Raw genomic sequence first — 14049 nt, forward strand, 5'->3', positions numbered from 1 at the left:
CATTGGATCCAAACCCAAGTATCACACCAAGCACAGCATTTTACAATTGTTTCAATAATTGGCCAAGGGGAAAAAAAACAGCCACCAGAGCTAGCACAGCCAGAGAAAAAGCCTGAACTCCAGGAAAAGTCCCTAAAGCCTAAGGAACAACTGACTGGAGCACAGACACACACACTCTTGGGAGATTGCCTGGGAGATCCACCTTGTCTACACTACAGCAAGGACCACTGACCTTTGGGTCCCCAATGAATTAACTTACATGTTTTGGTGGTCCCCTAGATGCTCAGGGAGTGCTCACCTTTCAAGTCATTCTCTTTGGACAGAAGGCCAAGGAGAATCTTAATTCGCTTTCTGCTTCGACTAAGATCTTCATTTTGGTCCCGTAGCATCCCCACAGCACTTTGTACACAGGTCCTCAGGAGTACAGTAGTGTCCAGGATTTCACCCTTCCCAAGAACAGCATGAAAACAAGTTCATTACTCTTCAGTTTTACACCCTTGCCCCCAACACATCCCTCTTAAAACAATTACAGTGCTCTCTAGAAAAGGCCTGTTTCCCTGGCATCCCATTTCCTAACTTTCCTCTCACCTCAGGATGCAAATCTAAGTTCTTCTTTTGCTATCAAGTACATGATGCAACTTCTGTGGCCCTTTCAAATTGACAGGCAACAACGTCGTGGTTTAACCCCAGTCGGCAACTAAGCACCACACAGCCGCTCGTTCACCCTCCCCCCCGCCGGTGGGACGGGGGAGAGAATCGGAAGAGCAAAAGTAAGAAAACTCGTGGGTTGAGATAAGAACAGTTTAATACTTGAAATAATAATACTAATAATAAATTGTAATGGAAAGTAAAATAACGAGAGAAAAACAAAAAAATAGGGAAAGAGAAAAAGAAGTGATGCAACCGCTCACCACCTGCTGACCAACACCCAGCCAGTCCCCGAGCAGCGATCGCTGCCTCCCAGCCAACTCCCCCCTGCTTATATACTGAGCATGACGTCATATGGTACGGAATATCCCTTTGGCCAGTTTGGGTCAGCTGTCCTGGCTGTGCCACCTCCCAGCTTCTTGTGCACCTCCTCGCTGGCAGAGTATGGGAAGCTGAAAAGTCCTTGACTTAGTATAAACACTGCTCAGCAACAACTAAAACATCGGTGTGTTATCACATTATTCTCAGGCTAAATCCAAAACGCAGCACTGTACCAGCTACTAGGAAGAAAATTAACTCTATCCCAGCCGAAACCAGGACACACAGCATTTGTATTAAGACAAGACTCCTATAGGGGGAAAATTCAGTAGTTCAGGGAAAAAAGTGGAAATTATAAACATGACTAGGGAAAATATGCCCTCCCTGGGAGATGCTTAGGCACTAGAGAGGCAAAAGCCACATGCAGTCACCCTCGTACTGGGCATCCTCCAGCTTATGCTGTCAGGGGAACATGAGCCAACCTTAACATGGCTGCAGCACAGCAAAGTCCACAGCCAACTCCAGCATGGCTTCAAATGCACGCCTCAAAGCACAAACAGCTGGAGCGGCAGGCTCAGAATCACAGTTCTCAGCTTCAGGGTGTAGAAAGACAACAGATGCTTTTAAAACTGATTTTTAAAAATTAGGAGTATGAAATGACTAAGGAATTAGAGGGTCCTTAGAATGGTTTACTTCTTTAATGATGCTGATTTTGATTGGGCTGTGGGGGGGAGGAATTTGTGTCTGATCATTAACGTTCATGATGCAAATAGTATTCCTGATGGAATTCAAGTGAATGGGGATGCAAAAGGTGTATTGCACCCATGGATGACAAAGAGCAGAGAGCCGTATTGACAGCTGAGAAGCAAACAAATGTATTCTGAACTGACCTCATAGTGCTCTGCTTCTGGCACTGGTGTTTCAACCTCCACCTTGTTCTTCTCCTGTTCTTCTCCATTCACAGGCAGAGCTACAACTAAGGTGTAGAATTTTTATTAGAAAGAAGCAGTACACTTCTGCATCAGTCAGGTAAGAGTTTATCTAGCAACCGCATCCCAGCGCAGCAGAACATCTGTCAGAGGTCCATTATCACCTGCATGAGAGGCTGAGATCCACCTCTCTAAACACAGCTGCAGCTGCTAGAGCTGTCAGGCTTCATGCAGCAAGAACTGGAAGAAATATGACACTCAGAGCTGATGCACCAAGCTCTGACAGAATCCTGTAAGGCAGTATGGTGAAAGGAAAAAGCGTAAGAAAAAACTGAGGGGAAAGAAAAAGTCTTTTCTAACTTCCTACAGATTTAGGTGAACAGATCTATACTCATGCAAGTGAGATATTCTCTTGAGTGACTCCCTGTCAGTGGTCTCTGCCATGCAGCATCTGCTGCCTCCCATGGTGAGACACAGCACTCAGCGTGCTGAGCAGTGCAAATATCACATTTTTGTCAAAAGAAAAAGGGAAACCACCAAATTAGCTTCCTTGATGACCCAAAGTTGCAGTAACGAACTAAATACAAATACAAGTTGGTAGCCACGTGGTGACCCCCACAAAAAACTGTTGCTGAGCAGGGAAAAATCATTAGATACATTGTACCAGGCATAAGTTTCACTAGCACCAAGTCTGGGACCACATCTCCCCTTTTCCCCACTGGCATATCAACACCACTGGCTGGCACAGCCAGCATGCAGCTTACCTTTGGTTTTACCCGAATCCTCACAGAACATCTGGCTGATAGTAAGGTTCTGCAGGGCAGTCATATCAGAGATCATGTCCTTGGATCTGCGGAGATCATCTATATGCACCGACTGCCACAGCCCTAAAGACAGAGGACAAAAAAAAAAAAATCATTTCACGCCTGCAGCTTCCCAAGAATTATCTCCCAGTACCTGTGGGCTAGCAGTTCACATTCAGAGCTCGCTTACTCTCACTTCTTGATGTAGAAAGGGAAAGCAGCAATTCACTTTGAACATGCTAATGCACACTACCCCGCCTGACGGGGCATGCACACTACTGGGGCTTTGAGGCTCTTAGAACCCACCACACACAGCAGGAAAGTGCAGAACACGTAAGCATGTACTCAGGAACCTCCTGGAGAACAACATGCCAATGCAGTTAGCATCGTGTTTGTTTGCTGCTCTCCAGCTGACTAGAAAGAGGACTCATCTGTCTGTGGGCAAGGCAAGGTGCTCTCACAAAGACTAGGACTCCAAGCTACTAATCCCCCAGGGGCAGTCCCTGTGGGTAAGGGAAGCAGCTCTGACAACCCACAGGACACATTTATTCCAGATTTTAAGCATTAAAAAAGGAAGGTGAACAAAAGAAACGTTGCTCTGGTATGTTTGCCTGAAGCCAGCTGAAGAGTGAGGAGCAACAGATGGCCAGACCCACCTCCATTGAATCCCACATAGGATGTTTCTCCTTCCACCCGGGAAAGCTTCATAATAAAGTAAACAAAGACAGAGGCTTCTCCCAGGTCCACCTTGTTGATTTCATTAACAACAGTGTATCTACAACAAAAGAGGAAATGCTGTTGACAGATCAAAGACAGACAAAAGTTCACGGCCACAAGTCTTTCCTCTGTAAGAGGGCACATTTCTTCCCCCATATAGACATAAGTGACTCGCTCACCCCTTCCGAGGTGCCAAGCCTGCCACCTCTAGCTATGCTTCGAATGATAACCCTGATCCTCAGCTCTTCAGGACTTCTGCAGCCAATGGCAAGAATTCACACTTCAAAGGGGATTATCTGGTAATTTGACTCAGCTTAGTTTATTTTGACTTGGGTTATGAATAATTATTTGAAATACAATTAGTTCTTCTAGATTCATTCCACTACAGAATAAAAATAGGATTACACTTTCCTGATTCTGAAATCCCCAAAACAGCACTAACAATCAAATGGGGGTGAGGAGTCACCACGCAGAACAGCTAGCTGGGAACCACTTCACACTTGACTTACTTGGCTGAGGCGATCAGCTGGGCATTTTGAGAGCCATCTTCAAAGTCTGTCTGAATAATAAGGACTTTATTTCCTGACGTGGCATCAAGGAAATCTCTGAAGAGTGAAAGGGGATTTAAAAGAAGTCACTAAGTGTAAAAGTAAAACATTTAAGACTGTAGAAGTAGTCACTCCACACTAGCTTTGGCTGCTGCAGGCAGGAGAGATTAGAACACCCATCCTATAGGGATGGTATAACTTCAGAAACCCATCTCAGTATGATGGAGCTAATACAGTTTGCACCGAGCCAGTCCACTGTTCAGCACAGCATGGCCTCTTGCCTCCCTCTTCCGCATGTGTTACTCCAAATGTTCTGCCCGCGCATCTTCCACCCAGATGACAGCGTACTGAGAGCAGGATAATGCAAAACCAGACTCACCGGATGCCCTTCAGGAACGAGTACTCTGTGTCAAACTGCTGCAGGAACAGGATTTGAGGCCTTTGCGCTTTACCCTGCACCTCTCTCTCCAGGCAAGCAGCATCAGCACTGGTGAGAAGCCTCGAGAAGGTGGAGACCTGGGAGTACAAGACGTAGGTTCGTTCTTTGCTCAGGAATGCAGCAGGAAGGCCGTAGAGACTTACTCATCTATGCTCCCAGGTGCTGCTAACTTGCTGCAGAGCTGGACTGCACCCCAAAAAAAAATTTATTTGCCCTGCCAGTAGGCAAAGGGTCAACATGGGCTGTTACACCAACCCAGGGCCACTGCTAGGCAGCTAGACACAATGACTCTTGGTGCTGCCAGAGATGGGGCAGTGGGGCAGCTGAGAAGGGGCAGCCAAGGCTCTGAGAAACTTCTTGTGAACCCCTGTAGCGTGCCTTCCCTGCTAGGCTGCCTTCCCTGTAGCGCTCTCAGGGAGCAGCAAGTCCAGCCCCAAGAGAAAGCACGTTGTTTCCATGTGAGGCAGGAGAGGGAGAAATTCTCCAGCCAATCTCAGCTGAAGTTCTTTAGTTCTGGTACTAGGCAAAAGTAAAACAGAGCTATCCCATTAAAGGCCCACGAGATCTCTGGCTGTTTGTGGCTTCGCTGGATTAAAATCTTTTGTATCTATAAGACCAGAGGCAGACAAAGAAATGAGGGTTCAAAGGCTCCTCACGACTTTTTCTGCAGCCAGTAGCCATTTTGCTGGCTGCGTTCACGGAGACAGAACTACTTTCAAAGTAAAGAGATGCATCAGCTGCCCAAACTCACTTAAAACCCACTTGCCAGGGAGCATCAAATACTGCTTCACGCATAGCAGAGGTATTAGATTCTTCAGGATGCAACAACACACCTGCTGAAACACCCACCTCTGCACATCTGGGCACTAAGCAGCAAGGCCGTTATCAAGTTTACTTGGGTGTAGCCATAATGCAGCCCTGGCAGTATAAACCGAAAACCTCAGTGCAGGTTGGGAGGGTTTTGAGAGGACGCTGCAAGATACTCACCTCTGTAAAGACCATTTGGTACCCAGACCCAGTGTGGACGTGAGCTCGGAGGAAGTCTGCAAAAGACGTGTGTTGCTGCTGCTTGAAGTATATATTGGCCAGAGAATCTGCCATAAACAAACCCACCGAGTTGCAGAGGCGGATCACGGAGTCCGGGGTGGCGCAGTTCAGCAGTGCCAGCTGGGCTTCTTTCTTCACGCAGGACATGAGCTCACTAGGAGGACACACTGGTTTCAGCCTTTCCGTTGCCTGCAGGACCACTGAGGCACAGGTATTGGAGTGGTAGCCCACAAACACATCAGAAGGGCTGTATTTCTGCTTGCTTATGAAGTGCTCTTCTGTATTGGCTGCAGTGAACTCATACACCCACTTCTTCAGCTCTTTCACAGTTTCTCTTTGCCCCTTGTCCAGGACAGTACTGATATCCAGGTAGTGCTTTTCCAGCCTGTTGATCAGTGGTATGGGGAAGTGCTTATATACCACGTCTTTCTCCTCGATGACTATCAAACGGAACTTCGGGTGCACTCGGCACTTTACCCGATGGGTGCCCAGTCCCAAATCAACATACTTCTGGCCAGCAAGGTACACGTAGTATTGATTGAGGGCATCGTAGAGGCTTTCATAAAGGTTTTGCAAGTTGAGGAGCACAACTATTTGGCCAGTTTCCATGCAGACCTTCACACGGTTGATGTTCCTGCATATCTGGGTGTACTCTTGGTCCTTGGGGAAACTGGAGCCAAAGATAATTTCTGGCTGTTGCCGGGCAGTAAAAAAAGCTTGCTGGAGGATCTGCAGTGCTGCATAATTCTCAGTCAACACAAGCAGGTACCTGCAATCACCATCCTGACCACTGCTGTAAATGTTTTGTCGTACCAGCTCAAGTCTACTGATATCACGAGCACGTATTTCTCCTTTTTCTGGTAACTGTGAGGTGAATATTTCCAAGGCATTGACATCATCTTTGCCACCAAAGTTACGAAGAACAATTTCAGCTATGTCTTGAGGTGTCGGCTCACTTTTGGAGCTCTTAGCTAAGGCAAAAAACATCTTTATGAGGCTGTAGTAGTCACGCAGACCAAAGAACTCCCTGTCTTGGGCCTTGCAAATATTTTCATATGCATCTGCAAAGTGACAAAAATACTGTTCGACCTTCTGCAAAGCCCCTCGTGCTGAGCAACAAATCCCCTTCGCACTTTCTATGAGCTCTTCTTTGCTGGGGTCACCACGTGAGACAAAGATGCCTCGATTCATTTTAGCAGGATCCAAAGCCCAGTTGGAAATTCCGATGAAGCCAACCTTTTTGTGAGGAAGAGGGACATCGTCTATGCAGCCATCTTCCAAAAGTGGATGCAAAGTCTTCAAGGGCATTTTGGGAGAGTCTTCTGCCAGCCCAATCTCATCCAAAACCACCACTGAGACATACTCCTCCAAGTTCTTCCCTTCCTGGAATCGAGCACAGTGCTTGAAAGTGCCTATGATTCCCTCTGGAGTGGAGAGAGGACTGCACTGAAAAGACACTAGATGGATCTGCTTCAGGTCCTTGAACAAATCTGAATAAGCTGCTTGGCCCTGCATAGCATCGGCCACAATGGTTTTCGCAAGGGATTTGGAGCTCCCAGGCTTCCCAACAAGAAAAAGAGGGATTTTCAACTCAATGCAGATGACCATCATAAAGACATTTTCCTTCAAGGCCAAGTTTCTTGCTATGGTATCTCGGAGGTGTACACCACTCAGGAATAAGCTCTGCATCAGGGAGATTTCTTCCAAAATCTTTTTCTGGGTATCATAAGGTTTTGGAAGGACCTGGCTGATAGTACTCCTATATGCCTCCTTCTTTTCCAAGGATGCATGATAGCAGACCCCAACTGCCAGCACTAAGGACCAAAAAATGTTATTTCTCTCAACGGTGCTCTTTGGAGCTCTCTTCTCGGCAAGGTACTTCTCCAGTTCTCTCAGCAGTAGTTTACTGTGCTTGTGAAACCACTTGAAAACTTCCATGCAGCGTTCCACATCCCGCAGGCTGACAAAGCTGCATTCATCATCCCTCTGCCTCATGTATTGCTGGGAAGCAAAAAGCACTTCTGTAATTACCTCTTCTTCAAGCTGCCTCATTGGGACGTGTTCAGTAACTCTCTGTACAATCTGTTGTATGTACATTTTTTCAGTTAAGTTGTTCAGCTGCCCAAAATCCCACACTAATGGGATCATGCTGGGTGGGAGCGCATGGACCCGGTACACAAGCTGTCTCAGTGGAATTGATCCAAGCTTATCCTTCGTCTCATCTGCTTTGACACGGTAACCCAACCCAGCTAATTCCAAGCGTTGAATCATCTTTGGTGTGTGCTTACGATAAGGGTTGCAGGCTGCTATGATCTGCAAGCCAGAGCAAGAGACCAAAGGCTTCCCCTGTACTGTGTGGTCACACAGAACTTCCTTGATGCTGCTTACAGCCTCTGTTGTGTTGGCTTCATCGAAAAAGAGGACTGTGTCCAACCCGTGCTGCTCCTTATTCCTTTTAGCAAGGGCTTCTGCTTCTTTGATCCTGGCATAAATCATCTCTGCAGTAGTACCTCCATGAACTTTTACAAGCTTCATGTTCTCTACCTCTACACAGCTTCTGCGTAACTTGCACAGAAACTTTATAAGTCTGGTTTTCCCACAGCCTGTTTCTCCCATGATGACAACTGGGATGTTGCATCTGAATCGCATCTCAATAGCCAAGATTTTTAGCACATTGTCTGTCGTGAGTTCGTATGTCTCATCAGGGTCTGTTACCCAGGGGATTCCCAAAACCATGCAAAGCTTCTCTAGCTTCTCATGACGAGGCAACTGATCAAATGGAACATTGAAGGGAACTCTTTGGATTAACAAGCCTTTGTACAACCGTGAAGTCATGACATTTTTCTTGATAATGTTGCCATTCAAAGGATTAATGGCATCAACACCGCCACTGCCATTATGCTGAAAGTGGAAACCAATGAATGTCATGGACACACGATCTTCATTGAAAAACAAATATGGATGAGGCTCAGACTCCCACTTTTTCCGAATGCGGAAAGGAAGAAGATCATCTTCTGCAACGTTCTCCAGGTTGGAGGACTGCCTTCCTGAACTTTGATCAGAAATGTTTAGGGAGGGTGTTGCAAAATCCCTTGCCATCAAAATCATGAAGGAAACGACAAAGTTTTTGAAACCTTGCAAAGTGTCCTGGACAAAGTCAGGGTTGCAAAAGACAGAAGCTTCACAGTCTCTCAACTGAACATTGAGAAACCATGTGAAGTTTCGGAGTTCTGACCAGGAGGGATCTATGATCCCACAGTGCAGGAGGAACTGCTGCAGGCATTCTGCCGGGTTCCCTTCCACAGAGTGTGCTTCATAACAGAATGTGTCCAGATTGTACCCCTGGTCAAATCTTTTCAGGTACTGGAAAGGTCTCTGGAAAGCCTCACTGCAAAATTCCTCCTCGTCCATTCCTGGGTCTGAAACATCCCCGGACTGGTTCTCAAGTGTCTCCATTTCTAGTACTTCTTTGGGAGACTTGCATGTTACTTTAGGGAACACATCAAAGAAATTATACTTCTGACTCGCTGACATCTGGAGTAAAGGAAAAGAAAATAGGTCATCACAAAGCTGTAGCCCTAATCTTCCTCAATTTATTTAATCTGTTCTTACAGTACTTTTGCCTAAAATCACAGACCTCGCTGATTAACAGCAGCTAGTCTATACAACCGTGACACTTTTTCCCCTGTGCATCACTTTTTCCACTTAAAGGGCATCACAACAATTAATCCTATTTCCTCCTACAGTCTCCTTTCTGTAACATTAGTCCTTTGTTACCTCCAGCCCCTTCTCAGTGCTACCTCAAAGAAAAAGAAAACTAAACCGAAGAAACTGTTGTTATTTATCCCTGTCACTTCTACACTCTGTTCTTATAGCTGCATATAAATATTCTAGTACTTTCAAACACGCAAAGTAACATGAGGAAGATTAGATTCTGCATTTTTATGTTTCCTATGAATGTTACAGTGGGGCAGTGAGGCTTGGACTAACAGGCCTTCAGAAATTACCAACCCAAGAAAACCACAACAGGTATCATTTACTGTCTAGTTTTAATATCACTTTGTACAACACCAGGGACACCACTTTGTAATGGAGATGCACAGTATACCCTGATACAAACAGGGAATTCCCATGCTATGTTTACAGTTATAGTCTCTACAACTCATATGTACAAACATATGTGCAAAATGACTGAGAAATTCAAAGAAATCAAGTATTGCTGTGTACATACATGTCTTGCTGCTTTCTTTGGCACTGGTGGTACCTCAAGGATTTCAATGATATACAAATGGCACTTCTGTCGTAGCCACATATTTCCATTATTATCTGTCAGATACTGCAAAACCAACAGCTTGAATAGAAACTCTGGAATTCCACTTTGTACCTATCACAAGAAAAGACACAAATGCATTTCCTCTTTATTTACTCATCGTAACTTCACAGAATCATAGAACAGCTGAGGGTGGAGAGGATCTCTGGAGAGCACCTTGTCCAACCCCCCTGCTCAAAGCAGGCTGAGCTAGAGCAGGTTGCTCAAGACCATGTCCAGTCAGGTTTTTAATATCCCCAAGGTTGGAGACTCTACAGCTTCTCTGGGCAACCTGTTCCAGAGTTCAACCACCTTGATGGTAAAGAGTTCTTTATGTTACTTACACAACAATTAGAAAATACGTCCTAGTGAAATGGCTTACTAAGAAAGAAAAGCTTTAAAGAAACAACTTCTGCAAGGATCTACACAGAACTTCTAGGACAAGGCACCTGTGGGAGGGATGTACTTACTGAAGAAGTGATATCAAAATGGAATATCATGGGCTTTGTCTGGTGTTTTCTCTTCAGAAAAGGCAGAAGAGATTTTAGCACTTTATCTTCATCCACTTCTGGTTCAATTAGTCTGATGGTTTTCCGAAGTTTTGTATAGTCAGGCTGCTCTGCTTGCAGTCTCTCATGTAGCCTCTTCACATACAGAGATTTCCCTGTTATCATAAAAAACACCAGAAGAATTAAAGCCATCAATATCGAATACATCACACTAAGGTCATAAGCATCTGACTGCCTTCTTTCTATTAAGTACCCTGTCCTCTGAGATCTCTGAACCTTCCTAAAAGGCATTCCAGAAGAAGAAAGCCTAAATCTGGTTAGAGCAGCTGCAGCCTGGAATCAAAGCAATTGCTGCTCTTGGCTACTGAAGGCTGTCATTATCCACATGGCTTGTTTTGCTTAGACTACCTGAGAAAGACTACTTTTTATTAGGACTTGAATCTATTCTATTATGTGGTTGTTTCTAAAGTAAAAACATGGTGGGGGGGAAATGGTTGTTGTCAAAAATAAAAGCACCCTCAAGTTTCCTATCCTGTAGAAACTAATTTTGCCAGCGTTCGGGCAATGCCAATGACTTGGGTTTGTTGTCTGCGGTTGGCTGTAGTCTGCATCTGCTGTTCCCCAGATTAATACGGGGAATGGAAAGATCGTTCCATGTCTGCTGGCTACATCCCATCACACCCTTTATGCTGTATGTAGTGCAGGAGCTGGCTGTGGTAGGTTCATTCCACGAATACTCCCAGTTACGGCTGTCTGGGTAAAGCTGTCTCTTCCAACCTTTTGGAAGCTCCAAACTCACCCTCAGCAGTATGGAACATTTGTAACAGAACAAAAAAAGGTGGGTGTATATAGCTTTCCAGACTGAAGCTAAGGCAGCAGCCATTCGCAGATAAGAACCAAGAGCTACCCTGGGTTTCTGAAGTTTGACAAAAGATGCCATTTGTTACCAAAACTGTTTTGGATTTTCTCACTAATCCCTGGAAAATAATGTAGCACTTTCCCTTTTGAGCCCAACCTTTTCCATTGGGGTGGTACTCTATCAAAGCCCAAGAACGGCTGTTGTAAGGAAAAAGCAAGGTCTGATGTTGCTCCTGTATGCAAGCAGTAGAAGTACTTCAGACTCAAAGTTTACACAAGAAACACGCACAGCTGGACAGCCGAAGCACTTACTGGACTACCAATCTCTAACAGGGGACAACAGCTAAGGAACAGGGTAAGAACACAGCTGACACACAGCAACTCTTTCCCAGTATTTTTTCAGTGATTTGCAGCTCAGGAACTCTGATGTCAGAGATAGCACCTTTGTGTTCAGTAGCCCTTGACGGATGTTTCTCTCATGACTGTATCTAATCACTTTTTAAGCCTGTGTAAAGCTTTGGGTTCCACAATTTAACTAAGCGCTGTTTGAAGAACCACCTTCTGTTTGCTCTTCAGCCTGCCAAGTACTTTTACTTAATGCCCCTCTAGCTTTTTGCATTAAGAGACAGCCCACAATCATTCACCTATGCAAGAAAAACAGGCAGGCTTTACAACCCTTGTCCAATCTCACATATATTTTCCTGCAGGCATATTTGAACCTCAGGAGGTCAGATTCATCTTATCCAGCATTAGCTATCTGGTTTATGTTAATAATGTAAGTCAGTAGAAAGAGACAGGTGTCAGATTAGCAAGATGAATCACCTGTAGAGATGCCTGTCTCAGGACAAGATGAGCTGTCCTTACAAGTTTTCACCTCACTCCATAGACTACAGTCTGAATCATTCTTTTGGACTAGATGCTTATGACTTGGGCAGAAAACCTGGCAAGGTGAACCCCACTCCGGGTTTTAACACTCAGCAGACCCCGCTTTGCACGTGACATCTTACCCACGCCAGCTCTTTTGGAGGACACAATCCCAACACACATATTGTCCTTGAACACAGAAGCAGCTGAGCTTGAAGGCTGAGCCACGCTGTAGTGGTGCTGAAGGTATCCCTGAATTTCAGCTAGTGGCCTCTGGGGTATCATGTGCACTTTGTACTGGCTGAAGACAGAAGGGATGTAGCCGTGCTCCCTCTCGCAGTTGCACAGAATGACAAGGCGATAGGTGCTGTTGTAGTGCTGCAGATGCTGGAATAGCTCCTCTGCTCTGCAGCTGACATCGTAACTCAGCTCATCTGCATACAGCATAGTGTAAATTTTCTCTCCTCCACTGCAGGGAATGAGGCACCTCCTGAGGAAAAGCTCCACTTGCTCAGCAGTGGTCTGAGAAGTGCACAGGAGAACTTCGTCAAAAGTGGGAAGGGGCTGCTTGGGGCTGTTCATGTAAATAGCCAGAGCAGATATGAGCACCTCAGAGCGAGGGCATGTGATGAGGTTGGGCTGACCAACATACAGAAGATCCTGTGGAAAGTCTCGCGTGACATGCTCTCTCCCGCAGCTGGCCAGGTTCTTCAGCCACCCACCAAGCGTATCAATATCCAGGCAGTTCGGAAGGAAGGAGCCCATGTTGTGCATGTAGCAGTCCCAGATGCGCTCCAGCCGTGCAGTCAGGTCCTTCTCCCCACCCAGCATCACTCGGAAGTCAGAAATATCCTTCCTTGAGCTGGGAGGCACCTCACTCCTGGAGGCTCTAAGGACATCCTGCTTGGTGCAGTTCTGTTTTAGGAACGAAAGCATCATCAGGGCACCCTGGCTGGGCATCCCCTGCCCCAGTTCTGTGCACAAATAGACCAGCTGCTCAGCAGTGTAGTAGTTCAGGTAGAAATGCTGGAATCGTTTTTCATACATGAAGCTTTTCCAACTCTCCAGAAAACTCTCCATCGTTTTGCAGAGGCCTGGGAGCACAGCTGCCATATCTCCTCGCCCTTCTAGCACTGGGATCGGTCCCAAAGAGAAGTCTATATGAACACATGATTCTCTTTTGGGTGAACAATACACATGAGCAAGCCAGGAGCGGAAGAGCATGTTCCCAGCTGAATAAAGGTCTATAAAGGCCTGTGCAAGTCTTTGGACATTGGAAAAGATCTGTGTGAGGAGAGAGAAAAAAAACTGAGCTGATTTACCAAGACAAGACCCAGTCATGAAACCACAGGAAAGACTTTCAATCAAAATAAAGGCTTTGGTCCCAAGCCAGGTGTGTCAGGCCTTGTACAGTAACAAAAGACTCTCTGTGGCTTTTTAACAGCAGTATCCCCAGGAAGCCAGTAAGGAATCCCCAGCTTACTACAAAAGCACAGCAACCCTCCCGGCCAGGAGCCATCCCCAGTGGAGCCAGAGGATGAGGGTGCCAGTCCACTGTCCAGTCTCCAGCTTAGTTCCACCTTAACAGGGAACAAAAAGGTAGGAACATCTATCTGCCTGCTACTATTCATGCCCAGCAACTCAGCTGTAAACCACAGTCTTAAAAGCTGATATTCAAGGCAAAATCCAACCCCAGCCTCAATATCAGTAACCCATTGGGTTTGAAATCTGACCTCAGAGAACTTCTCCACCTCCAAGCCTTGCTCTCCTTTTACCGACATGAGCATGAGTTTGTTCTGCAGTTCACGGAGCTCTGCCAGAGAGTATTTCCATGATGCTTCATCATCCCCAGAGCTCCCTGGGAGGGTGAAGCGCAGGACATTTTCCAAAGAAACCTGTCAGACAACAAATCATTAGCACTGATGTGCACTGAGGTTCCACTCCTGAGGCAGTGCTATGCCAAGCAAGGGGAGCACTTAGGAAGCAGCAGTCCCCAAAAAGGAACTGTGCAAAGTGAGAGAAAAGCTACGGCACATTTCTGACCGTCACCAACATGACGG

At 45.9% G+C, this 14049-nt stretch overlaps 1 protein-coding gene across 1 annotated transcript in view; it reads right to left on the reverse strand.

Annotated features, from left to right (window-relative positions):
- RNF213 (ring finger protein 213) overlaps window positions 1-14049 on the reverse strand; it is a 57441-nt gene that overhangs the window by 21524 nt on the left and 21868 nt on the right. Inside the window, exons 23-33 of the mRNA XM_076354191.1 lie at window positions 13723-13884; window positions 12133-13273; window positions 10229-10422; window positions 9681-9833; window positions 5390-8983; window positions 4343-4479; window positions 3925-4020; window positions 3355-3473; window positions 2660-2782; window positions 1857-1942; window positions 299-446 (exon numbers count right to left, since the gene is read on the reverse strand). Of these exons, the coding sequence (XP_076210306.1) occupies window positions 299-446; window positions 1857-1942; window positions 2660-2782; window positions 3355-3473; window positions 3925-4020; window positions 4343-4479; window positions 5390-8983; window positions 9681-9833; window positions 10229-10422; window positions 12133-13273; window positions 13723-13884 (5953 nt within the window). The remainder of the gene's footprint in view (window positions 1-298; window positions 447-1856; window positions 1943-2659; window positions 2783-3354; window positions 3474-3924; window positions 4021-4342; window positions 4480-5389; window positions 8984-9680; window positions 9834-10228; window positions 10423-12132; window positions 13274-13722; window positions 13885-14049) is intronic.

Source organism: Aptenodytes patagonicus, chromosome 16 (genome assembly GCF_965638725.1).
Source record: "Aptenodytes patagonicus chromosome 16, bAptPat1.pri.cur, whole genome shotgun sequence".
Taxonomy (NCBI): Eukaryota; Metazoa; Chordata; class Aves; order Sphenisciformes; family Spheniscidae; genus Aptenodytes; species Aptenodytes patagonicus.